This window comes from Lagenorhynchus albirostris, chromosome 9, assembly GCF_949774975.1.
Source record: "Lagenorhynchus albirostris chromosome 9, mLagAlb1.1, whole genome shotgun sequence".
NCBI classification, from domain to species: Eukaryota; Metazoa; Chordata; class Mammalia; order Artiodactyla; family Delphinidae; genus Lagenorhynchus; species Lagenorhynchus albirostris.
The window spans coordinates 51,769,560-51,796,542 of NC_083103.1; the positions used below are offsets into that span (position 1 = coordinate 51,769,560).

At 39.2% G+C, this 26,983-nt stretch overlaps 2 protein-coding genes across 6 annotated transcripts in view; one reads left to right on the forward strand and one right to left on the reverse strand.

The window, feature by feature from the left end:
* Positions 1-26,983, forward strand: part of PPME1 (protein phosphatase methylesterase 1) — a 76,784-nt gene that overhangs the window by 47,857 nt on the left and 1,944 nt on the right. The window contains exons 6-13 of the mRNA XM_060160001.1: positions 3,356-3,510; positions 4,403-4,493; positions 8,816-8,881; positions 14,311-14,434; positions 20,481-20,610; positions 21,511-21,555; positions 25,558-25,622; positions 26,248-26,315. Of these exons, the coding sequence (XP_060015984.1) occupies positions 3,356-3,510; positions 4,403-4,493; positions 8,816-8,881; positions 14,311-14,434; positions 20,481-20,610; positions 21,511-21,555; positions 25,558-25,622; positions 26,248-26,315 (744 nt within the window). The remainder of the gene's footprint in view (positions 1-3,355; positions 3,511-4,402; positions 4,494-8,815; positions 8,882-14,310; positions 14,435-20,480; positions 20,611-21,510; positions 21,556-25,557; positions 25,623-26,247; positions 26,316-26,983) is intronic.
* P4HA3 (prolyl 4-hydroxylase subunit alpha 3) overlaps positions 1-26,983 on the reverse strand; it is a 119,787-nt gene that overhangs the window by 42,615 nt on the left and 50,189 nt on the right. For 2 of the 5 annotated variants that reach the window (XR_009542463.1, XM_060159995.1), the window contains exon 14: positions 25-72. The exons of the other annotated variants lie outside the window; for them this stretch is intronic. Coding sequence is in view for 1 of the 2 variants with exons in the window: in XM_060159995.1 (XP_060015978.1) it covers positions 64-72 (9 nt within the window). In the remaining variant the exon portion in view is untranslated. Of the gene's footprint in view, positions 1-24; positions 73-26,983 lie in introns of those variants that run through there. 5 annotated transcript variants of the gene reach the window in all.

Here is a 26,983-nt window from a genome sequence, read left to right on the forward strand (position 1 = left end):
CTTAACCACTGCACTACCAGGGAAGCCCCAATTATGCACCATTTTTAATATACCAATTATACTTCAATAAAGCTAGAAGGGACCAACAAACACATGAAAGGATGCTCAGTATCACTAATCATTAGAGAAATGCAAATCAAAACTACAATGAGGTATCACCTCACACCAGTCAGAATGGCCATCATCAAAAAATCTACAAGCAATAAATGCTGGAGAGGGTGTGGAGAAAAAGGAACCCTCTTACATTGTTGGTGGGAATGTAAATTGATACAGCCACTATGGAGAACAGTATGGAGGTTTCTTAAAAAAACTAAAAATAGAACTACCATATGACCCAGCAATCCCACTACTGGGCATATACCCTGAGAAAACCATAATTCAAAAAGAGACATGTACCACAGTGTTCACTGCAGCACTATTTACAATAGCCAGGACATGGAAGTAATCTAAATGTCCATCGACAGATGATGGATAAAGAAGATGTGGCAAATATATACAATGGAATATTACTCAGCCATAAAAAATGAAATGTTGTTATTTGTAGTGAGGTGGATGGACCTAGAGTCTGTCATACAGAGTGAAGTAAGTCAGAAAGAGAAAACTAAATACCATATGCTAACACATATGTATGGAATCTCAAAAAAAAAAAAAAAAAGGTTCCGAAGAACCTAGGCGTAGGACAGAAATAAAGACGCAGACATAGAGAATGGACTTGAGGACACAGGGAGTGGGAGGGTAAGCTGGGACAAAGTGAGACAGTGGCATGGACATATATACACTACCAAATGTAAAGTAGATAGCTAGTGGGAAGCAGCCACATAGCACAGGGAGATCAGCTCTGTGCTTTGTGACCACCTAGAGGGGTGGGATAAGGAGGGTAGGAGTGAGACCCAAGAGGGAGGAGGTATGGGGATATATGTATACGTATAGCTGATTCACTTTGTTATACAGCAGAAACTAACACACCATTGTAAAGCAATTATACTCCAAGAAAGATGTTAAAAAAGAAAGAAAAACATTTTGCTAAACATTAAAAAAAAAATGTTAAAAAAAAACAAAAACAAAGATGAACCTCCCATTAGGTTCAAACAGCTCCCTATACCCCTCCTTCATAGTATTATCCCAGTTTATACTTGGATTTTCAGTACCTCTTTGTTCACTTCTCCTCCCTGCAAACGTAAGCTCCATGAAGAAGGGGACTTGTCGGCCCTTTTTACCGCTGTACCCCCAGACCTGCCACAGTACCTGGCCTGTGTAGAAACTCAACAGTGACTTAATAAATGGATAAGTGAGTCCTACTACAAAAAAAGAAAAAGCTAGAGGGGGAAAAGGAACATTGGGGATGGAGGGATGGAGTGCTTGGAGATGCCTCCTGTGTTGCAGGAGCTAGGCCCTGGGGAAGCTGTGTGTGCTTCAGGTCTTGGGTGCTACACAAACTACAGGAGCTTGTGGAGTCAGTGCAAACCAGGAACAAAACCCTCTTTTTCTGCAGTATCTCTCCTTTGCCCTCTATTGGCATAGCTTAACATCTTGCTGGCTGGCAAAGGAAAACTATTTAAAAGCCTCATGCAGTTTTGCAGAACATGAAATAAAGGGTGAATGAGAGCCAAGAGACAATAAGTTGCTAACTCACACAAAAAGTTAAAAAGAAAATTAATGATTAAAACTTTTTTAATAGATGAAGATAATTACTAAGAATCAGAAGAGCCAACAAGTTGGATTCTTGCTGAAATAGTTGAAGCAATAAAACATTTATATTGTTTCTGAGTTCAATCATTCTATGAAACAAAAATCTCAAAATGGGCATCTTAATGGGCAATTAGAGGGGTTTTCAAGTAGCACTGACAGCATGATTTTTGCCTTTGACATCAACTTCAGAACCTAAACCTTACATAAAATGCAACTCCACTGAAAGTAGAAGAGCCAAGATCTGAGTTACTCTGATACTCCTTTTTCTGTTATGTCTGTGATATGCTATACTGCTGCTCAGGAAATGAGCTGGTATTAATAAATATGATAGAATCCCCCTAGAATTCATCTACCAAAATTGTGGTACATCCAGTTACTGACTAGATAATCTTTCATAGCATCCTTTTATTTTACTCATTATTTCTGTTATGAATCAAAAATTTTAGCCTTAAATTTAACTCCAAAGGAATATTAAACTATTATTTGTTTTCGCTTATAAAATTGCGTGGCTTTATCTCGCATTTAGATTGTCTACAGATGCTACTACTACCCTATTCACATCTGTAATTGTTGTATGAGATTTTTAAGATTAATTCCTTCATAAATAATTAATAACATTTACCTTTGCCATTCTGAATACTGTGGAGACCATATCTGAATGGCTGTGTCCCTACATTCACAACTGCTGTATTTGGCTAACATTGTGTGAGTGCCTGAGATATGTAGTGACACTCAGCAAGACAAAACTGTCTTTTGAAGTTGACTGACTCACCCACTTACAAAAGAAGACAGTAGAGACAGTGGTCTCTAGAAACACACCTTACTTACCTATTGCTATAGCATAGAAGGCCCATATGCAAATAAAAACCAAAGTTCCTGCTTTACTTCTCATTTTCAAAGCTTTGAGGTTTGACTTTGTTAAATAGATCCACTCATAAAGACTGGAACAGAAGCCAATAAAAATTAGCTCTGAACATCTTTCTAGTTTCTCAGAACACTAAATTTGTGTTCATACTTCAAACAACTTTACATAACAAATTGTAAATAATAGTTAACGTTTGAATAGCACTTTACTCTTTTCAAAGTAGTTTTACATTCAGTGTCTCAGTTAATCCTCAAAGCAATCCAGAATAGTAACTGATATTCTTATCTTCATTTTATAGATGTTGAAACTTTATCTGAGAGATTAAGTAGCTAATCCAAGTCCACATAGTAAAAAATAAACTGGGGCTGCAATTCATCTTGTGACGTCAAACTTCACTACATTACAATGCTTAAAATTGTTTTCCTGTTTTATGGATGGGGAAACTGAGGCATAGAGCAGTTAAATGATTTGTCCAGAGTTTCAAGCTTAGGTTTAAAATAAAGGTATATGTTTATGTGATTGTACTAAATGTGTGGAATAGTGAAGGTGTGATGTAAAGGAAAATTAGAAAATTTTGGTTCTTAGTCCTTAAACTTCCATTTATCAGAAGAGCTAGCTGTGTGGCTACACTGCGGGGCCGGGGTGTTAGGACGTTTACGTAGGTACATTTGCAAGATGGTCCAGTAGACCTTTACAGTCCTAGGACTGTTAGTTACAGATCAAAAGGGAGAGTTAGGAAATAAAACTATCTTTACAGTGTTGTCAGAGTACATTCCATGCTTTTTTTCCTTCTCTTTGCAGAGATGTTGGCAATGTGGTTGAAGCCATGTATGGGGACCTTCCTCCTCCAATTATGCTCATTGGACATAGCATGGGTGGTGCTATTGCAGTCCACACAGCATCATCCAACCTGGTACCAAGCCTCTTGGGTCTGTGCATGATCGATGTTGTGGAAGGTAAGTTTTTTTAGTGCTGAGCAAATCAAAATCTTTGACTTACAGAAAACATCCATGGTAGATTATTGTTATTTTGTTTTTATTTATTATATATGACTTCTCTCATCTCGAAGTATGTTCCTCTGTCTTTTATATCTTTTTTTAATGTTATTTTGTGGCAGAGGCATTCCTAGTATTTTTTTATTGGGATACAATTGACATATAACTTTGCATTAGTTTCAGCTGTACAAAATGATTTAATATATGTATATATTGTGAAATGATCACCACAATATATCTAGTTAACATCTATCACCACACATAGTTACATATTTTTTTTTTTGTGATGAGAACTTTTAAGATCTATTCTCTTAGCAATTTTCAAATAGGCAGTACAGTATTAACTATAGTCACCATGCTGTATGTTACATCCCTAGGACTTATTTATTTTATAACTGGAAGATCATACTTTTCACACCTTCACCCATTTTTCCCACACCCCACATTATGTAATAATTTTACATGTCATCAAAAACTCTTCATAAACATCTTTTATGGCTGCATAATATTTCAGTTGTATGTATGTCCCATAATTTTATTTAACATATAAAAAGAAACTGCCATGTCTTTTATGACCCAGCATCAGAAGTCACACTATTGCTCATATAAGTCAGCCAGCCCTATTCAGTGTGGAGGGACTGTTGAATACCAGGAGGCAAAAACCACTGGAGGCCATCTTGGAAGCTGGCTATCACATCAGTCTTCTGAATTTTCTTAAACTGCTTCTTTTTTTTTCCCCAAGTGCCACTTAATTCTGCTGTCATTGAGGGGAGATGTATACAGTTGACACATTAAGTATAAATGCTCAGAATATCTTAAGTGCTGTGGTTAAAATTTTTTGTTTAACGTCTAGGTACAGCCATGGATGCACTTAATAGCATGCAGAATTTCTTACGTGGTCGTCCTAAAACCTTCAAGTCTCTGGAGAATGCTGTTGAATGGAGGTAACCCACAAATCTATATTGTCTATATTTTAAATGTTAGATTGTAGCTTTCCTTTTTCATCAGCTCAAGCACCAAGTTGAAAGGAATATTTTAGTTCCTATGCCTTAGCTTTATTGTAGTATCAGGTATGGAAACATTTACATAAGGAGCAGATTTTTAAAAAAATATTTTAAATGTTTCAGACTTGGCTCGGTTCTCTAAAACCCATCCTTTTTCCAATACACTATAGTACCTCCTAGAATCTTAATAATTATGGATCATCTGCTGTCTAGCTGTTCCCATCTCTAAGGTGGGAGTTTGGACTAAATGAGATTCTAAGGCCTTTTCCATCTCTGATGCTCCATGGCTCTAGATTCACTTTCTGTGTTCCAGAGAAGATGGAGAAACAGATGGTCGTGGGTTTCCTTTTCAGTTTTTATTTGGTTTTTGCATAAATAAAAACCCTTTGGCTAAATGGTTCTCATAAAAATTACTGACAGAATTGGCTATGGCTTCCACTTAAGTAAAGGCTGTTCAGTTATTAATTATACACTAATTCAATCAATTATTTGAATATTTATTAAATGCATTTATATTTATTGAACACTTTGTGCTAAAGGGTAATGATTCAAAGACGAGTAAAGCACTATCCCTCCCCCCAGGATATCAGTCTTGGGATAAAATATCTTTAGTGTCCTGTCTTCCTACCTATCCCTCAAAATCCATTTCTAGTCCCCTCTCCAGAACCCTTCTTATAACTCCTACAAACCACCCAGGTCCCTCCTTCAGCAAAATTGCTAAAGACCTTTAAGTATGTATTATATTGTACTGTTTACCCCTTAAGTCTTCTAATCCTCCTTTAAGGGATATGCTTATATTGTTAATTTTCATTTCTGTCTTAATGCCCTTCCTGCATCATAAGGTCAGAAGCTATTCTCTATTTCTTTTGTACTTTCATATAGCATATAGCATACTGCTGGCTGCTTTAGCAGGCAGAATGTATCTGTTTACTGAGTCAGAGATATCAAGTGGAAATTAAGGACCTGGTAAATATATCCTGGGGATTCCTCCTAGGACAGAGGATCTCATGCCAAATATGGCTTGCCAGAATGATATTTGTGTTTGATATGGTTGCTTTTGCCTCCCCTGTTCACTACTGTGATGCAAGATGTACTCTTGGAAGCACCAAAAATCTCTCCATCTTGAGCAACCACACTGAGAATGTGGCTGCTGCCAGCTCAACATGAACCTTGGGCACCCTGCCTGCTTCCCCAGTAACAACTAGTGAGAAAATTATTCCAAATAACTTAAAATTTATTCAGTAAACATTTTTTTTTTTTTAGTACCTAAGATGTGTCAGTGCCTGATCTAAGAACTGGGGATGAATCAGGCTTAGTTCCTATCATCAAAAAACTGGGAACATACATACAAGTAAATGCATAAACACAATACAATGAAGAAGGTACAGAAGACAGGCACCCAGACCAGCCTGGGGGTCATGATGAACCTTTTGTTAAGGGGAGACAGAGTCTTGATTCTAGTGCCAGATGTAGGGTAGAATAGATATTCCACTTATTGAATGTTAAAATACTCTGGGTTCTATGAGAGCCACTGATTTCTAGACACTTTCTGAGCCTAAGAATCAGAAAGAATACAGTGAAGTTTTTGGTAATTATGTTTTGTGTCTGCTGGATATCTGAATCAAGTTTATGACTCATGGCCATTTTGGTTATTCTAGATAATTTTTTTTTTTAAAAAAAGGTGTTGAAATACAAAACCAATCTATTTAAATTCAGTAAAGATTTAAAGCAAAGTGAATTTCTGCTTTTGCCCTCTTGGTCATCCAAATGAGAGGCAGTAGGGTGTAGTCATTAAGAGCCTGGGCTTTGAAATTTGAAAAAGAATAGATACAGGTGTACGTATAACTGAATCACTTTGCTATACACCTGAAACTAACACAACATTGTTAATCAACTATACCCCAATTTAAAAAGTTGAAAAAAAAAAAAAGAGCCTGGGCTTTGAGGTCTGATACGGATTTGCATCTTGGTTCCACCACCTGGCTGTTCTGAGGAAAACAGAATAGGGGAAGGAGTGGAGAGTAGGGGTGATAACAAAAGTGAGAAATTGGTTAGGAAATAATTATAGTTGTAGGAAAGAGTAATGATGGTAATCATAGACTATGATGGCAACAGAGGAAGTTATGTGGTCATATTTGGAATGTATTTTGAAGGTAGAGCTGACAGAACTACCTTATGGATAGTGTGTTGGGAGAGGGGGTTGGGGGAGATGCAGTATTCAAGGATGACTTCTAGGTTTTTAGCCTAAGCAATTGGTGAATGGTAGAGACAAAGAGCAGCAGATTTGAGAGCAGGGTATCAGGATTTTTATTTGGATAAGCTGAAATGCTTATTATACATCTAAGTGAAAATGTTAAGTAGGCACTTGTATACACTATTTAGAAGAGGTTGAGCTAGAGATAGATTGGAGAATCATCATCACATAGATAACATTTAAAGCCAAAATATTGAATGTAGTCACCTAGTTGATAGAAAAAGATCCAAGAACTGAGCCTTGTGTTACTCTACAATATTGAGAGCTTGGGAAGGAAAGGAAGATCCAACAAAAGAAACTGAAAAGACACAGTTGGTGAGATAGAAGGAAAGCAAGAGAGCAGCATAGAAGTGTTTATAGAAAGAAGCAGAGGGGATCTAGGTCAAATGCTGCTGAGAGATCAAGTAAGGTAAAGACTAAGAAATGACCATTAGGATGGTCATTGGCATGATGGAGGTGACCTTGACAAAGGAAATCTCAGAAAGTAGGAGATAAAAACCTGATATAAGTTGGGGATATTGGTTGAGGAAAGGATGGGAGGTGACAAAGTGGAAAAAGCATGTAAGATAACTTCTTTGAGAAGTTTTGTTGTATAGGAGAGCAGAGAAATGGGTTAGTATCTAGAAGTGAATATGGGGTTGAAAATGTTTTTAAAGGCTAGAGAAGGTTTTTATTTTTATTTGTTTTTTGATGTGGATCATTTAAAAAAAATTCATTCATTCATTAAAATTCATTCATTCATTTAGCTAGCTAGCTACCTGTGCTGGGATCCTTTGCTGTGGCATACAAACTCTCAGTTGTGGCATGTGGGACCTAATTCCCTAACCAGGGATGGAACCTGGGCCCCCTGCATTGGGAGCGCAGAGTGTTAGCCACTGGACCAGGGAAGTCCCCTAGAGGATGTTTTTAAAGGATGTTTTATAGTATTCACTAGAGAAAAAAATAACGACATAAGAAAGAGACCGGATAAGTAAAGGAAACGAGGTCTTCATAAACAAGAGAGAATGGGAAAGCAGTGCCCAACATTGGCCTTGAATAGGAACAGAGATATTTCACCTATTAAACAGTCTTCAAAGGCAGAGTATATGATTATAAATACTAGTGGATTTGTAGATTCAGTTTGTGGTAGAAAAACGACGTAGTAGTTCTGATTGCCTCTGTTTATCATTAAAATAAGAAACAAAGTCATTATCTAAGGGGGGGTACACTAAAATTTTATGTGATTTTTTGTTTGTTTTAAGCTAAAAAATGAGATTTGAAGCAATGTGTTCTTGTGGGCCTGCTTCAGGTGGTGTTTTCAGTTCCGCCTGGGACATGTAGTCTTTTTGCTTGGGCCTTAGCCAACTCTGAGAAGACTAATCTATATTTATAGAGTCAAAGCTCCTAAGTTCTATCATGGCATGCAAGACCCTCTAGGAGCTAGCCCCTGCATGCCTATCCTTATTCTGTCACACTACTCCTTTACTCTCCTCTGCTCCTCCTTGCACTCTGCCTTCTAAAATCATCATCCTGCTGACTTTTTCACATCACAGTGTCTTCATTCACAACGTGCCTTCTGCCTGTTTTGCTCTGACCACCAGCTTTTATCTTCCGCTTAACTTATCTTCAGTCCTCAGTTTAGGCAAGACATTTGGGAAGCTTTCTCTAACCTCATTTAGAATAAAGTGGTTCCTTTTAACCTTGCCTTATTATATTAAAATTATTTGTTGTGTTTCTTTCCCCCACTGAATTATGTGCTTCTTGAGCACAGGCCTGGCACATAGTATCCTACTGGTAAATATTTGCAGAACTGAAGTGATTTTAATGCCTTTACTTAATTTTTACTGCTTGGCTTATAGCCATAATAACCAAGTGGGAAGTAGTGGTAGTCTCCATGGTAAGCTACATTGGTAACCACACCTTTTTAGTAGATCGCACAGAATCTGCAGAATTATTGATTTGACCTTTGTGACATGATAAGATGGATGCTGAATAACCTCCTCTCTCCTGTCTCACTGTTCTCTTCTAGTGTGAAGAGTGGCCAGATTCGAAATCTGGAGTCTGCCCGTGTCTCAATGGTTGGCCAAGTCAAACAGTAGGTCTTATTTTGCCCCCTTGGGCTGGTTAGAGGCTGAAACATAGTGAGGGAATTACAGATTGCTTTTATTGTCATATACCTATTCTACCATCTTGGTGAATGCCTTCATTATTTTAGATAATTTTTATAAGTGAGCTCATTAGGGCCAGCTATATAGATTTTCTTTCTTCTTTTTTGAAGAAATCCCAAAGCCAAATAATGTCTTCTGTATAATACTGGATTACCTTATTAGCACAACTGTAGGTGTTAAAAGGTGAAGAATACCAGAGAAAGGACGTTAAATTAAGTGTTCACTCTAGTGCTGGCAGCTATGGTTTCATTATTTTTTTTTTAACATCTTTATTGGAGTATAATTGCTTTACAATGGTGTGCTAGTTTCTGCTGTATAACAAAGTGAATCAGCTGTATGTATACATATATCCCCATATCTCCTCCCTCTTGCGTCTCCCTCCCTCCCACCCTCCCTATCCCACCCCTCTAGGTGGTCACAAAGCACAGAGCTGATCTCCCTGTGCTATGCGGCTACTTCCCACTAGCTATCTGTTTTACATTTGGTAGTATATATATGTCCATGTAACTCTCTCACTTTGTCCCAGCTTACCCTTCCCACTCCCTGTGTCCTCAAGTCCATTCTCTATGTCTGCATCTTTATTCCTGTCCTGCCCTTAGGTTCTTCAGAGCCATTTTTTTTTTTTAAGATTCCATATATATGTGTTAACCTATGGTATTTGTTTTTCTCTTTCTGACTTACTTCACTCTGTATGACAGACTCTAGGTCCATCCACCTCACTACCAATAGTTCAATTTCATTTCTTTTTATGGCTGAGTAATATTCCATTGTATATATGTGCCACATCTTCTTTATCCATTCATCTGTCAGTGGACACTTAGGTTGCTTCCATGTCCTGGCTATTGTAAATAGTGCTGCAGTGAACAGTGTGTTACATGTCTCTTTTTGAATTATGGTTTTCTCAGGGTATATGCCCAGTAGTGGGATTGCTGGGTCAAATGGTAGTTCTATTTTTAGTTTTTTAAGGAACCTCCATACTGTTCTCCATAGTGGCTGTATCAGTTTACATTCCCACCAACAGTGCAAGAGGGTTCCCTTTTCTTCACACCCTCTCCAGCATTTATTGTTTGTAGATTTTTTGATGATGGCCATTCTGACCGGTGTAAGGTGATAGATACCTCATTGTAGTTTTGTTTTGTTTTTAATTTATTTATTTTTGACTGCGTTGGGTCTTCATTGCTGCACATGGGCTTTCTCTAGTTGTGGTGAGTGGGGGCTACTCTTCGTTGCAGTGTGTGGGCCTCTCATTGGGGTGGCTTCTCTTGTTGCGGATCCTGGGCTCTAGGCACGTGAGCTTCAGTAGTTGTGTCATGTGGGCTCAGTAGTTGTGGCTCGCGGGCTCTAGAGCACAGGCTCATTAGTTGTGGCGCATGGACTTAGTTGCTCCATGGCATGTGGGATCTTCCGAGACCAGGGCTTGAACCTGTATTCCCTGCATTGGCAGGCAGATTCTTAACCACTGTGCCACCAGGGAAGCCCTCATTGTAGTTTTGATTTGCATTTCACTAATGATTAGTGATGTTGAGTGTTCTTTCATGTGTTTGCTGCCAATCTGTATATCTTCTTCGGAGAAATGTCTTTTTAGGTCTTCTGCCCATTTTTGGATTGGGTTGTTTTTTTTTTGATATTGAGCTGCATGAGCTGCTTGTATATTTTGGAGATTAATCCTTTGTCAGTTGCTTCATTTACAAATATTTTCTCCCATTCTGAGGGTTGTCTTTTCATCTTGTTTATGGTTTCCTTTGCTGTGCAAAAGCTTTTAAGTCTCATTAGTTTCCATTTGTTTATTTTTGTTTTGGTTTTTTTGTTTGTTTGTTTTTTTGCGCTATGTGGGCCTCTCACTGTTGTGGCCTCTCCCGCTGTGGAGCAGTACAGGCTCCAGATGCGCAGGCTCAGCGGCCATGGCTCACGGGCCTAGCCGCTCCGTGGCATGTGGGATCTTCCTGGACTGGGCCACGAACCCGAGTCCCCTGCATCAGCAGGCGGACTCTCAACCACTGCACCACCAGGGAAACCCTATTTTTGTTTTTATTTCCATTTCTTTAGGAGGTGGGTCAAAAAGGACCTTGCTGTGATTTATGTCATAAATTCTGCCTATTTTCCTCTAAGAATTTGATAGTGTCTGGCCTTACATTTAGGTCTTTAATCCATTTTGAGTTTATTTGTGTATGGTGTTAGGAAGTGTTCTAATTTCATTCTTTTACACATAGCTGTCCAGTTTTCCCAGCCCCACTTATTGAAGAGGCTGTCTTTTCTCCATTGTATATCCTTGCCTCCTTTGTCATAGATTAGTTGACCATAGGTATGTGGGTTTATCTCTGGGCTTTCTGTCCTGTTCCATTGATCTATATTTCTGTTTTTGTGCCAGTATATGGTTTTATTCTGATAAGAGTCTCCTTCTAAGCCAAACCTGGTTGTAAGGAAATTATATTATAAAAGCTTTCACATAGCCTGGGTGAAAACCAGATTTTAAGGTAGAGCTAAGATTATTTAGCCCAATTGATCCTCCTAGATAGGGTTACATCAGTCCTGGGTATTGCTATATAGTCACAAAATAAACTTTAGGTGAATTGGGAAAATGTTGCCCACCAGGACAAACAGCACAAGAGTTGATGAAAATGATAATGGCATTATTGAATACCTGCTACTTGCCAGGCACTGTGCAAGGTATTTTATATACACTATGTAAAATTTAAAACCTTGGGTAATGGAAATCTTTCAGACATACACAAGTAGAATAATATAATGAACCTCAATGTACCCATTGCCCATCTTCAACAGTTATGAACTCATGGACAGTCTTGTTTCATCTGTGCCCCTATTTACTTCCCCTAAGGACAAAATATATTGAAAGAAATTTCAGATAAACATAATTTCCTCTGTAAGATTTTGGCATGCTCTAAAAGGTAAGGACACTTTAAGCACAGTCACAAGACTGCTGTCACACCTAAAAAAATGAACAGTTCCTTAATATCATCAAAGGTCTTTAGTATTCACTTACCTGATTATCTCATACATTTTTTTAGTTCAAACCAGAATTATAATAGGGTAAATACATAGCAATTGATAGGTAAATCTCTTAAGTATCTTTAATCTATAGGTTCCACTTCTCTCTCTCTCTCTTTTTTTTCCTGGCAATTTATTCATTGCGGAAACCTAGTTGTTTGCCCTTTAGAACTTCCCACAATCTAGATTTGCTGATTGATTCCTCAAGGTGTAATTTAACATGTTCCTTTATTCCCTGTATTTTCTGTAAATTGTTAGATCAGAGGTTTGATCAATCTTAGGTTTGTTTGTTGTTATTTTGGGTTTTTTTATTTGTTTGCAAGTATAGGTGATATCGTATACTGCCATCAGGAGGCACATAATGGTCTGGTTGTCTCTTTTATTTTTTTAACGTTAGTAGCCATTGATGATCACTACCTAGATTCATTCATTTGCACTATCTCATTTAATCCTTACCATACCTCTTCAAGGTAACTATCATTTTATAGGGGAGGAAATGGAAGTTCAGAAAGGTAAAGTGACTTTCCCGGGATCACTAGCTAATGAATGATAGAGCTCATATTCAAATTCCCGTGTATTTGACTTCAAGGGAAAGGGAAAAGGGAAAGGGAAAGGAAAAGGAAAAAAGGGAAAGGGAAATTTGCGTAGTAATATCTGGCAGGCACAATGCAGAGGTCTTAAATAAGCTGTGAGGCTGCTCACTTTTCAGTGCTTAAATATTTTGAGATCTGACTTGTCTAAGCAGTGGTAAAGCATTTTGAAAGGGAGTTAATTTACATGGCTTGTTGGCAGGTAGTTCGCTGATTTGTAAATTTTTACTTCACGTGCTGTTTTCTCTAAATATGTAAACCTATGTATGTAAGAGTCTGTGTGTTTTAATTGTGACATAGATATTCGCTGGAACCTTCTTGCCCTTCTTGATCTAGGTATAATTCTCTTGAACCTCTCATTCCACTCCCAAAGCACATGTTGTTTCTTTGATACTTTGACCTAGACGTGAAACTTGACACCCTAAGTTCCTAAGAAAACCCCACTTAACAAAACACTTGTGAACATACAGGTCACTGAAGGTTTGGTAGAGGAGACAGAGAAGGAGAAGTTATTCTTAAAAATCCACCACTGAAGCTTGACTGACCCTTGAATTTATCCCAATCTCTTTTTGTCTTGCTTGTTCTCTCTCCTTTCCTCCTTTCTCTCTCCCTTTTCAAGGGCAAAATAACATTATCATGCAGAGCAGACCTTGGCCCTAGCTGCTGCATAGACTGTTGAGGTTTTACCTTTAACACTTGTCAATGTATTTTTTTCCGAGTTCTCTTTAAAAGGAATTATGGTACCAGCTGTTCCTATAATAATTTTTCTACCTAATTACATAATAGAGATAATATTTTTAGATGAAAAACAACAATAATTGGTTGCATCAGATGTGTTGATGTCTAAGGTTTATCTGGCCCTGGTTATTGTTTTTTTTAATCTATTTTTTATTAAGTAATTAATTTATTTTTATTTTTGGCTGCATTGGGTCTTCATTGCTGCACACGGGCTTTCTCTAGTTGCATCGACCAAGGGCTACTCTTCGTTGTGGTGCGCGGGCTTCTCATTGCGGTGGCTTCTCATTGCAGAGCATGGTCTTCAGTAGTTGCAGCACGCAGGCTCAGCAGTTGTGGCTCGCAGGCTCTAGAGCGCAGGTTCAGTAGTTGTGGTGCATGGGCCTAGTTGCTCCGTGGCATGTGTGATCTTCCCGAACCAGGGCTCAAGCCCATGTCCCCTGCATTGGCAGGCAGACTCTCAACCACTACACCACCAGTGGCCCTGGTTACTGTAATTGCCAGTTTCTGTCAGCTCATTAAAAGTGGAGGCCCTTTACCAATCTGTTTGAGCCTTGTTCTACTACAGGCAGGGTACAGTAGAAAAGCACTATGCTTTAGAGTTAATTGGGCCTGGATCTGCCTCCCAGGCTTATCCACTCATGAGCTAAGTGATCCTGGACAATTTTTTTAACTCTTCAGAGCTACTTTATGGGATTGCTATGAGGATTATATAAGATAACGCCAATAAAACTCTTGTCACCATGCCTCAGGAAATGGTTACTCCCTTCTGTGGGTCAGTATTGCTGCAGGAACTGGGAACCAGCCCTTGGAGTATAGTCAAACATTGGTGATGACTTCCACAGTCCTGGTCAACTTTTGTACATTTTAAAAATGCACATTTTTCACACCCTCCTTCTCCCAGGAGCACTGTTAAGTTTAAACTAATATTTGATTATAAAAGGCCATAAATATCAGCATCTCTAAGGTAATTTGTGTGTAGAAGAGAGGTGTGTGATAACACTTTTTTTTTTAAAAAAACATAGGTGTGAAGGAATTACAAGTCCAGAAGGCTCCAAATCTATAGTAGAAGGAATCATAGAGGAAGAAGAAGAAGACGAAGAAAGAAGTGAGTCAGTAAACAAAAGGAAAAAGGAAGATGACATGGAGGTGGGTGAAAGCCTGAATACACTTGGAAGGATGGGTTAGGGAATGGTTCAAAAGTGTGTAAGGTGCGAAAGGGAGGTAACATTGTTCTTTTTGTCCATCGTTAGATATTTTAGGAGACGAAGATACCATCGTAATAGATACTTAGATTAACTGTAAGATATAAAGCACTGTTGATGGCTCTGACAAATTGGAACATCAAACTTACAGTACTACCCTACCCTCAAGCAGACTGCTTTCTCATTAGGCCCTTTCTCACCTCTGTACTTCTGTTCCTGTGATTTATCTCATGAGAAAATCCCATTTCGTACCAGTCTACCCTAAACTTATCCAGATCCTTCCCATCTTTCAAGGTGTATCTCCTTGGGGAAGCTTTCTGACCCCAGTTTATATTAGTCCCTCTGCAGTACAGCACTGAGAGCCTGTAGGACACACCTTAGCACTTTCTTTTCTGAAGTTGTGACCAAATCATAGAACTGATTTTCATAAGCCACATTCAAAATATTATGGTTTTCTTATAGTCATCCCTAGAATGCAGATTCAGTGTCCTCTAATAACATAAGAATTGTCTCCCAACAAAAATATCCTATGTATTTTGAGGGCAGGAACTGATGTTCTGTGTGAATTTCCTTCAGCGTATAGCTCAGGGTTGTGTGCATAGTGAGTGTTCTGTGAGAACTTGCTGAGCAACTGATTTGAGGACACCAGTGGGAAGGGGTGCTTTTTCTGGGAAATGATGAGTGAGTGTGAGCCATAGACTTTCTGGGATGGATTATGAACATCTTACTAATGACAGGGAATTAGTAAAATGTTACTAATCTTACTTATGTATACTTGGTGTATACCACATATTCCTTTGCATTTGGAGATGCTAGTGTTAGCAAGGAAGAGGGTGCATTTTTTTTAAACAGTATTTTTAATTTAATGAGGATCTTCTTGTCATCCTTAAGATAAATGAATAATACTTTGTACCTCTTTGGAGTTTACAAAATTATAAATAATGCATGATCAGTTTGCCCTCCAACACTCTGTGAGATGAGGGGAGACCTTTTCTCACATGTTAACACTATAGAAACTGAGACTCAGAGATGAAGAGATTTGTTCAGGGTAATCAATTAGTGTTTAGTAGATTTGAGACTGATACAAACTATCAGTTACGTTTTACCTTTTATGTGCTAGGATCTATACTGAATGCTTCACATTAATATCTCTAGTTCTCATTTTGCCTCTGCATTGTAGATATTACCACTGTTTTACAACTCAGATGCAGATACTTGCTTATGGTCACATATAAATGTTAGTGCTAAAACACATCTAGATCCTCTGATTTTTAATTCCAACTCATTTTTTCCTTATAATTTTTTATAGGGCCTATTGTATGGGGTTTTATGAACTCCAGCAGTTTTGTTAGGAGGACAAACTGAGGCATATCAGTCAATGAGGAGCATAGCTAAACAGTCTCCACCTGAGGAAGGACACAGAGAAACTCTAGTAGTCAACAACTTCTTGCAACTAGTAGATAAGTCCTGGAGATCTGATGCACAGCACAGTAATTATAGGCAACAATACTGTATTATAAACTTCAAAGTTGCTAAGGCACTAGATCTTAATTGTTCCCACCACAAAAAAATGATAATTATATGACATGTTAGAGGTGTTAGGTAACACTATGGTGGTAATCATATTGCAATATATAAATGTATCAGATCAACATGTTGTACACCATAAACTTAAACAATTTTGTATGTCAGTTATATCTCAAAGGAAAAATAAATTAAAATGGAGAAAATGTTAATAATGCCAATTAAACTTAACAACAACAGCACAAAAAACCGGGCAAAGCTTCATAGGGGCATCTCTGTTCAGCACAATATAAAAAGTTGTGTTTCAAATGACCCTGAGGCATACATAAGAGGTCAGTTGCATCCACTCTGCTCTGTAAAAGAAAACAAGCTACACATTTTTATTGGGGATGGGGAGAATCTAATACAAAATGGTTAAAATACAGAAAAGAAAGGGAAAACATTTAAGCTTTGATCCTTAAAGGAATAAACTTGACTTGTCCAGGAAATATTCCTTTATGCATAAATCTCTCTCTTTTTCGGACTGCTTTATTGAAAGGTAACTCATCCAAAGTATACCATTCAGTGATTTTTAGTACAGTCACAGTTGTGCAACCATCACAACAATCTAATCTTAGAACATTTTCGTCACTTTTAAAAGAAACGTCTTACTCATTTGCAGTCATTTTCCATTTCTCTCCATCCTTTCCAGATCTAGGCAATCACTAATCTACTTTACGTCTCCACAGATTTGCCTAATTTGAGCATTTAATATAAGTGGAATTATACAGTATGTGATCTTCCATGACTTCCATTCCATCGCATAATGTTTTCCAGGTTCATTCTGTTGTAGCATGTATCAGTACTTCATTCCTATTTATGGCTGAATAATATTCCATTGTATAGATAGACCTTTTTTTTTCAGATTTATTGAGGTATAATTGCCAATTAAAATTGTAAGATATTTAAAGTGTACAATGTGATGAACAGATGCATTGTGAAAGGTTACTCCTCAATGAGTTAACACATCCATCACCTCACAGATTTACCTTTTTTGTGTGTGTTTTTGAGGACATTTAAGTTTACTCTCTTAGCAGATTTCAGTTATACAATACATTATTGTCAACTATAGTCACTATAATTGTGTTTTATATTAATTAGATCCTCAGACCTTTTTCATCTTATAACTGAAAGTTTATACCCTTTTACCAACTTCTATCTATTCTTCTACCTTCCAGCCCCTGGCCTGGTAACCACTTTTTTTTTTTTTTTTTTGTGGTATGCGGGCCTCTCACTGTTGTGGCCTCTCCCGTTGCGGAGCACAGGCTCCGGACATGCAGGCTCAGCAGCCATGGCTCACGGGCCCAGCTGCTCCGTGGCATGTGGGATCTTCCCGGACCGGGGCATGAACCCGTGTCCCCTGCATTGGCAGGCGGACTCTCAACCACTGCGCCACCAGGGAAGCCCCTGGTAACCACTTTGATAGACCACACTTTTAATCCATTCATCAGTTAATGGACATGTGGGTTATTTCCACTTTTTGTCTATTAGGAATAATGCTGATATAAACATTCAAGTACAAATTTTTGCGTGGGCATAGGTTTTTATTCTCTTTGGTATATACCTGTGAGTGGAATTGCCGGATGGTAACTCATTTGAGGAACAGCCATTCTGTTTTCCAGAGTGCCTGCATCATTTCATATTCGCAGCAGCAGTGTATGAGGGATCCAGTTTTTCTGTATCCTTGCCAGCACTTGTTACTGTCTTTCTTTTTGATTATAGCCATCCTAGTATGAAGTGGAATCTCATATCTGTGGTTTTGATTTACATTTTTCTAATGACTATTGATGTTGAGCATGTTTTCATGTGCTTATTGGCCATTTATGTATCTTCTCTGGAGAAATATCTCTTCATATCTTTTGCCCATTTTTAAATAGGGATATTTGTCTTTTTATTATTGAGTTGTATTTGCGGATGAAATCTAGTATGCATTTGGGAGCGGCTTGTGAGATTATGCTGTCTCTGTGGAGCTGATCTCTTATAAATGACTCGTAAATGGGAAGCACTGCATGCAGTAGGACAGGCTGAGGTTCCAAGTTGAAATGACAATTAGTGTTCATTTCAAAGTGTCCTGCGTCTGGAAAATATTAATAGAAGAGAATAGAATGAGTTGTTTAGTGAGATCTAGAAGATCCAAGTTTCCTGACTCCCCATCCAGTGATCTTTTTTTTTAAATTGTGGTAAAAAACACACACAACATAAAATTTACCATCTTAACCATTTTAAAGTGTATAGTTCAGTAATATTAAATATATTCACACCGTTGTGCAACCAGTTTCCAGAATTTTCTTATCTTGCAAAACTGAAACTCTGTACCCATTAAACAACAACTCCCCTTTCCCGCTTCCCTCAACCCCTAATAATCACCATTCTACTTTCTGTTTCTGTGAATTTCACTATACTTTAGATACCTCATATAAGTGGACTCATATAGCATTTGTGATCATTAATGATCAATGCAAATCAAATCAAATGCAAATCAAAACCATAAATATCACTTTGTACCCATTAGGGTGGCTACTGCCAAAAAAACCCAAAATAACAAGTATTGGCAAGGACATGGAGAAATTGGAACCATTGTGCACTATTGGTGGGATTAAAAATGGTACAATCACTATTAAACATGGTATGGCAGTTACTCAGAAAATTAAAAATAGAACTACGTTATGATCCAGCAATCTCACTTTTGGGTATATACCCAAAAGAAATGAAAGCAGGGTCTTGAATAGATATTTGCACACCCATGTTCATAGCAGCTGATCTCTTTATAATAAGTTCTGTTGGAACATCTCTTCATGTACTTATCGGCTGTTTGTACATCTTCTTTGGAGAAATGTCTGTTCAAATCCTATGCCCATTTTTAAATGAGGTTATTTGATTTTTTTGTTGTTGAGTTACAGGAATTCTTTTATGTCCTTTGGATATTAACTCCTTATGAGATACATGATTTGCAGATATTTTCTCCCATTCAGTGGTATGCCTTTTCACTCTATTGATTGAGTTCTTTGATGCACAAACATTTTTAAGTTTGATATAGTCCATTTATCTATTTTTACTTTTGTTGCCTCTGCTTTTGGTTCCATAACCAAGATATCATTGCTCAGTCCAATGTTGTGAAAAGTTTCATGATGCTTTCTTCTAGAACTTTTACAGTTGTAGGTTTTTATATTTAGGTTTTAATCCATTTGAGTTAATTTTTGTATGTTCTCCAACTTCATTCTTTTGCTTATGGATATCTAGTTTCCCCAGCACCATTTGTTGAAAAGAGTGTCCTTTCTCCATTGAGTAGTCTCAGCATCCTTATCAAAGATCATTCGACTGTATATGTGAGAGTTTATTTCTGGGCTCTCGAAGTTTTTATTCCATTGCTCTATTTGTCTGTCTTTATATCAGTACTATGCTGTTTTGATTACTGTAACTTTGTAATATATTTTGAAATCAGAGAGCATGAGTCCTCCAATTTTGTTCTTCTTTATTAAAATTGCTTTGGCTATTTGGGGTCCCTTGAGATTCTATATGAATTTTAGGATGAATTTTTCTATTTTTGCAAAAAATGCCATTGGGATTTTGATATTGTGTTAAATCTGCAGATCATTTGGGTAGTATGAACATCTTAACCATGTGGTGATCTTTAATACAATATATGCTGTCTCATGCTCACTTCTAGATTTTCATATTTTGGTTGATATGTGGTCATCTAATTATTTCAGTTATAATATTTCAAAATTTTGATGCAGAGAAGTATAGAGAACCTTTTATTTGTTCAGCTTGTATTTGATGAGTGCATACTCTGTGCCATCTACTTTATATCGAGATTTAACAGATATTGACATTTTGTCATATTTGTGTCAGTTTTCCTTTTCTAAATTACCATTGCAGGAACATCATATCATTGTCATAAATAAAAATATAAGAAAACATGTTCTATGAACAAATCAACATATTTTCAGTATTCCCTTCCAGTTCTTTCCCAAAGTATACCATATTTTTCCACTAGTAATCCTAACTTAGATGACATGTTGTACTCTGCTTCTTTCACTTAATATTATATTGTAAGCATTTTTCATACTACAATGTGTTTTTGTAGTTATTCTTCTGATGATGTGTTCTTTTTGCCAAATGAGTATAAGAAGCTCAATCTTGGCCTTACCATTTACTAGGTTTGTGATCTTAAGAAAGTTTCCTAGGTTCACTGAAACTAATAGAAGTAAAAAGTAAACTTCTGATTATCTAAACATGGAAATTACAACAATAACCTATGTCACAAGGCTGTTATAAGGATTAAATGTATATTAAAATGTCAGGGACATGGTAAGCTCTTAATATGTGCTAGTTTCCTTCCCTTTCCTTTTCCCAGGGACCTAGTTTTTATCCTGTTCCTCCAGGGGTTGCCCTCAGAGACTCAAAATTTGCTCTTATTCCTCCAGACCAAGAAAGACCATCCTTACACTTGGAGAATTGAACTGGCAAAAACAGAAAAATACTGGGATGGCTGGTTCCGAGGCTTATCCAATCTCTTTCTTAGTTGTCCTATTCCGAAATTGCTGCTCCTGGCTGGTAAGTGTGTATGTGTTTTTATTAGTCAGCTTGGGCTGCCATAACAAAATACAATAGACTGGGTGGCTTAAACAACAGATTAATTTTCCCACAGTTCTAGAGGCTGGAAGTCTGAGATAAGGGTTCCAGACTGGTCGAGTTCTGCTAAGAGCTCTCTTACTGACTTGCAAACAACCACCTTTTCACTGTGTCCTTACATGGCAGAGAGAGCGAGAACAAGCTAGCTCTCTGCTGTTTATTCTTATAAGGACACTAATCCTGTCCTGTGAGGGCCCTACCCTTATGACCACATTTAACCTTAATTACTTCCTCATTTAACCTTAATTACTTCCATATCTCCAAATATGGTCACATTGTGAATTAGGCCTTCATCATATAAATTTGGGGGGAACACAGTTGAGTCCCTAGCAGTGTATGTATATTGTCATCTCAGTATGTCTTTGTTAAAACTATTTACCAAATGGGTAGCGACTTCCAAAGTGAAGTACCATCCTCACTCATTTGTGCCCTTTCTCCTCCCTTTGCCAAATCCCTAAACCTAACTAAGCATAAGCATCCACCTGGGATGGCCGAATTCTGGCCTGGCCTCTACCTGGTCAAGCCCAAGTCCTTCTCCTTGAGTGGTATAAGGATATTCTGAGTATAATGGAAATTTGAAAAGTAAAACCCTATTTTCAGAAACCAGCTTAAACAAGCAAAGTGATTACAGGGAACCTCAGCCTAGAAAGCTTCATGTGGTGAGAATATACCCTCAGGGAGTTAGGATTGGCATTAACATGAATTGAGAATGTCATCATGTTTACAACTCTAGCAATTTTTACTTCATTATTGAACAGCAAAGCCTATTTCACACAGCTTTTTTCTAGCAAGCTACTTATGGATTCTCTTATTTTGTTCTAGGTGTTGATAGATTGGATAAAGATCTGACTATTGGCCAAATGCAAGGTAAGCTGTGAAGAAATTATGTTCCTAGGTCCCCTGAGGGCAGAGAAATGGGCAGAGTCATGTGGAAATTTTCCATCTAAAAATGGGAATTATACTACCACATATGCCTCAGAGTTGTAAGGATTAAAGTGAGGCAGTGTCTTTGAAAGGGACATTATAAACTATAAAGTACTCTGTGTAAATATACATATTGTGAAAGATATTCTGAATACTGATCAGTATTTTTATTATTGTTCGAATTCTTAGGAAAGGGAAAGGTCCAAGATAACCCAGATACAAAAAGGTTGAACTCTATTTAGAAGACAGCATAATGAGGTGGTAAAAGCAAGGGCTCTGAGAAATGCGTTTGAGTATTGCTTCCTTCCTGCTAATTTTTTTGACCTTGGGCAAGTTACTTGACCTGCCTTAGCTTTAGTTTTCTCGGTCTATAAAATGAGAAAATTGATGGCAACCTCACAAGGATTGTGAGGTATAATGAGTAGGAAAGTGACATGTTGTGCTTAGGTCCAGGTGTATTGGCTAGATGACTGTGGAGGTAGTGGAACCAATTTCATGGAAGCTTTTGGCTTTAGTATAGATGAAAGGCCTGGTGAAGGTGAAGTCAGTAGTCACTGGCAACTTTGGGTTATAGGAAGAAGAGGTGCTAACTCCAAGGCCAAGGTTTCAAGCTTAAGCAGATTCTGTTCTTGACCTTCCTTCTTTTCTACTTACTCTCCCTGGGCAATCTCATGGCTCTCATTTATACCCTGATAACTCCCAAAACTAAACATCTGACTCATACCTCTCCATGTATCAAACCTGCTGGACATCTCTACTTGGATGTCTCATGGGCCCCTCAGACTGTTCTTGAGCTGTCCTCAAGCTCTCCACAGAGAAGGCTATTTTCCTTGATAATAGTTGTTCAAAGGCCTCTGAATGATTTATCAAACTCCAACCTTAGACCTTCATACCATACCCTTCCCTTCCCCCAACTACATAGTGTTCTGAGGCCTTGAGCAGGACCATGGGCTGGGACTATGTGATTTTTTTGGCACTGATGTTGGTAATTCTATTTTATTTTTTAATTTATTTTCGGCTGCATCAGGTCTTTGTTGCTGCACCTGGGCTTTCTCTAGTTGCAGCGAGCGAGGGCTACTCTTCGTTGTGGTGCATGGACTTCTCATTTCGTTGGCTTCTCTTGTTGCGGAGCACGGGCTCTAGGCATGCGGGCTTCAGTAGTTGTGGCATGTGGGCTCAGTTGTTGTGGCTCATGGGCTCTAGAGTGCAGGCTCAGTAGTTGTGGCGCATGGGCTTAGTTGCTCTGCGGCATGTGGGATCTTCCCGGACCAGGGCTCAAACCCCAGTCCCTTGCATTGGCAGGCGGATTCTTAACCACTGTGCCACCAGGGAAGTCCTGATGTTGGTTATTCTGAGCTTAGACATTTTTCCGTAAATTCAATTAAGCAAACCTTTTCTAAGCAAGAAAAGACCTGTGTAAGACCTGTGCTTGATGCTGGGCACACAGAAGAACCAGACATAGCTCTTGATACTATCTGAAAGCAGTTAATCTTGACTAGAATAGCATTTGGAATCAGTGTTGATCACCAGCCTTGGAAGCAGACAGTCCTGGGTTTGAATCACTCTTACTGGTTTTGTGGCCTGAGTGGATTGCTGACTTCCTTAATTCTGAGTTTCTTCATCTATCGAATGGAGATAATGAAATAATTCAATTGTGTGAGGTTTAAATGAGAAAATGTGGGTGAAGTAAAATAAATGATGGCTTCATTGTGTCCAGGAGGCACTCCTGATACCTCATTAAATCCCTCCTGTTTCCCCAGTAAGGTTTATGCCAAGACCACTTTCTCTTTCAAAGCATCCCATGAGTATGTATAGAGAGTAATGACATCCATAAAACAAAAGGAAATGGCTAAATCACCACAGATTCCAAACCACAGCCTTCCCAGCACTATTTAAACCAGCTGAATTAGTTACTGAATCCTAGAAATCCAGCACTCATTGATGGTGCAACTTAGGTGAATGATTTAGGCTCTCTGAACCTAAAGTTCCTCATCTGTAAGATTGGCGGGGAGGGGCTTCCCTGGTGGCACAATGGTTAAGAATTCACCTGCCAGTGCAGGGGACATGGGTTCGAGCCCTGATCCTGGAAGATCTCACATGCCGTGGAGCAACTAAGCCCGTGTGCTACAACTACTGAGCCTGTGCTCTAGAGCCCGCGAGCCACAACTGCTGAGCCCACATGCCACAACTACTGAAGCCTGCGCGCCTAGAGCCCGTGCTCCGCAACAAGAAAAGCCACCGCAATGAGAAGCCCGCGCACTGCAATGAAGAGTAGCCTCCACTCGCAGCAACTAGAGAAAGCCCGCGTGCAGCAACGAAGACCCGATGCAGACAAAAATAAATAAATAAAATAATATGGGGTTGGAAATATGCCCACCTCATAGAATAATTGTGAGGATTACCCATGATTATGTTATTTTATGTGTACTGGGTACAGCATTGTTAGTATGTGTGAGCTCTCCCTGATTCCTTATACCCACTCTTCCAAAGAGGAGTGAAAAATGCAGTCCCAGTCATCAGGGTTTGAGTTGTAAGTTTTATCAGGTTATTTGCTCAATCGTTCATTCATCCAAAACTTACTAAGCACTTATTTAATATCTAGCCCTGGGTTGGGCCCTATTAGGGATATAGAGCAAGTAATGATATTAGCCCTGTTCTTATAGAAATGACACACTCCTGGGGGGGCAAGCACCAGTGGCATATAGATATTAGTTTACAGAACAACAGGGGCACAAGCTGCTCTGTGTTTGGATCCATTAACTGCATTAACAGAAGTACATTAGGAGATACAGGGGAGAGGGGACTAGGCTGGAGCACCCAGCGGCAGCTTACTGCAGGAAGAGGGGCATAAGCAGGACCTTACTGGAGGGAATGGTCTTAGTTCCTCTGCTGACTAATTAAGTGGCCTTGGGCAAATCACTTCACTAATCAAGGCCTTGGTTTCATCATCTCAAAAAAGAATTTCAGTATTTGTCCTGCTTAATTTTATAGGGTAAATTTGAGAATCAACTTAAAAAATGGGTAGATGAGTATTTTGAAAAAAGATTTTAAAGCACTGTGTAACTGGGGTAAGAATCCCAGAATGTGATAGCCAGAAGGACTTCCAGAGCTTACTCCCTTATTCTGAGGCTCTGAGAGTCTGCTCTCTCTACCTGTGGGAGCTCTGGGTCCCGTATTCTTTAGTCTCCTTAGAGATCTTGCTTTATCAGTCATTTCTGTTCATTCTTAATAACTGTCACGTTAGTTGTGAGCTTACAGTGTTCTACAGGACAGTGTGAAAAAGTGCCTAGTACCGTGTCTGGCACATAGTTAAGCACTCAAATGGTAACTTATTATTGTAATAATAAATCTCAAAGTCCTTAACATGGCCTACAAACCCCTTAATGGTATGGTCCCTGCTTACCTCTCCAGCCTCATTGTTAACTCTCATGAGCACCGTGCCAAAGTTTTTCTTTTCAGGAGCAAATACCATTTCATCCTTCTTTCTTTGTGTAAGTTATTTTTTCTGTGTGGGAAGCCTTCCTGGATCCCTATTTGATTGCAAAGCCCCTCTTCTTGTGTTTTTCCAGTTCCATACTGTGTTTTTCCAGTTCCATATGCTCTGTGTTATCATAGGAACTACATGCTGCATTAAAATGTTGGTTTTTATGTTTTGCTCTCCCACTAGACTGTAGTGTATACAGGAACTGTTTCTATGTGTCTGGCCCAAAGTAAATGCATACTAAATAGGTGTAGAAAGAAAAAGTGAAGGGAAAATGATTTGCTCAAGGTTACAATTTCAAGTATTACCATCCTCCTCAAAGGCTAGGTGTAATTGGGTCCAGAGTATTGGCAGGGAGGGGATGGGGGAGTCCTGGCCTCCTGGAGTGACCTGTGAGGCTGCAGAGATGGTAAGGAGAGGACCATTTTAGTCCCTGAGGTGGCTTTGGTTTGTATCTTCCCCAGGGAAGTTCCAGATGCAGGTCCTACCCCAGTGTGGCCATGCAGTCCATGAGGACGCTCCAGACAAGGTGAGTCTGGTGCTTGATGAATGTAAAAGGACAACGTGGAATAACTGTGGGTCTCACAGAAGATAGAACCAGCCTCTGAGTCAGCCTGTGTCGCCTGCAGCAGCTGCTGTGGGGCCTACACAGATGGGACTCCACTAGCTCCCCAGACCTCTCCCTGGCAGCTGCTTCTGGTCTTGGCTTTGTGTGTATGGGCTGAGGAGTTACTGGCACCCTGCTATTTCACCCAGGGCTCTATGGTTAAGATCTTAAGCTCTACTTCTCCATTGTCCCCGAAAGCCAGATGGTAGAAGGGATAATCGGGTAGAAACTGCTCCCTAAACCACAGTCACAGTTAGGAATTAATATGTGCTCCTCCTGTAGGAAAAAAGTGCTTTGTAACTCTAAGGGGATAAATAAGCCTTCACATCATTCCTCTTGACTTCTCTGGACCCATCCCTGGCAAATGGTGGGGAGGAGTCTCCCAGCCCTGCCAGGACCCAGGTCCTTTTGATTTCAGGCTCCTCAGAACTGTAGGACCCATGAGTCCACCAGAGAGCCTTACCTTCCAACAGAAGCCCACCAGACCTCCAAGGATGAACACCGTTGCTACCCTTAACATGGCCTGGAACATCTCTCCCTTTTCCAGGTAGCTGAAGCTGTTGCCACTTTCCTGATTCGGCACAGGTTTGCAGAGCCCATCGGTGGATTCCAGTGGTAAGGAAGTACAAAGGTTTAAGGAGCCCAGCAGTGCTCCAACAAAGATATTTGCAAGGTTATAGGTATCTCTGCCTTACCCCTGCCTGGTTTAGGTCACCTTGCCTTTCTTCTTCCTCTTCAACACAGAGCCCAGCATGTGTGTTTCTGCAAAGCCATGGTTGGTTCTTTCCATGTGCTCTGGTTCAGTGAGTTGTTGCCTAGCTGACATTAAATGATGCCTAGTCCCCCACCCTCACTGTGATGCATACTTCTTCTTAAGATGCCCCTTCCTGTGGAGGCTGGGATGGGAATCCGTCCTTTTCCAGGCTCTCAGAGAAGTTCTATATGCCTTCTCCTGCCCTGCTGCCAAGGAAGGTGGGGCAGGTCTTGAGGCTGTGTAGAGATCCGGAGCAGGGATTCCAACCCCAGCACTAGTAACATTTGGGTTGGGTAATCCTTTGTGGTGCGGGCTGTTCTGTGCACTGTAGCATGTTGGAACAACATCCCTGGCCTTTACGTACCAGAAGCCGGTAGCACCCCTGAACACACACAGCTGTGACAGGCAAACATGTTTCTAGATTTTACCAAGTGTCTCAAGAGAGGCAAAGTCATTCCCAGTTGAGAACCACTGGGTCTAGAGGAACAAGGATGCCCCTCATCCTAGGAAGCTCTCCGTGTGATTAGGC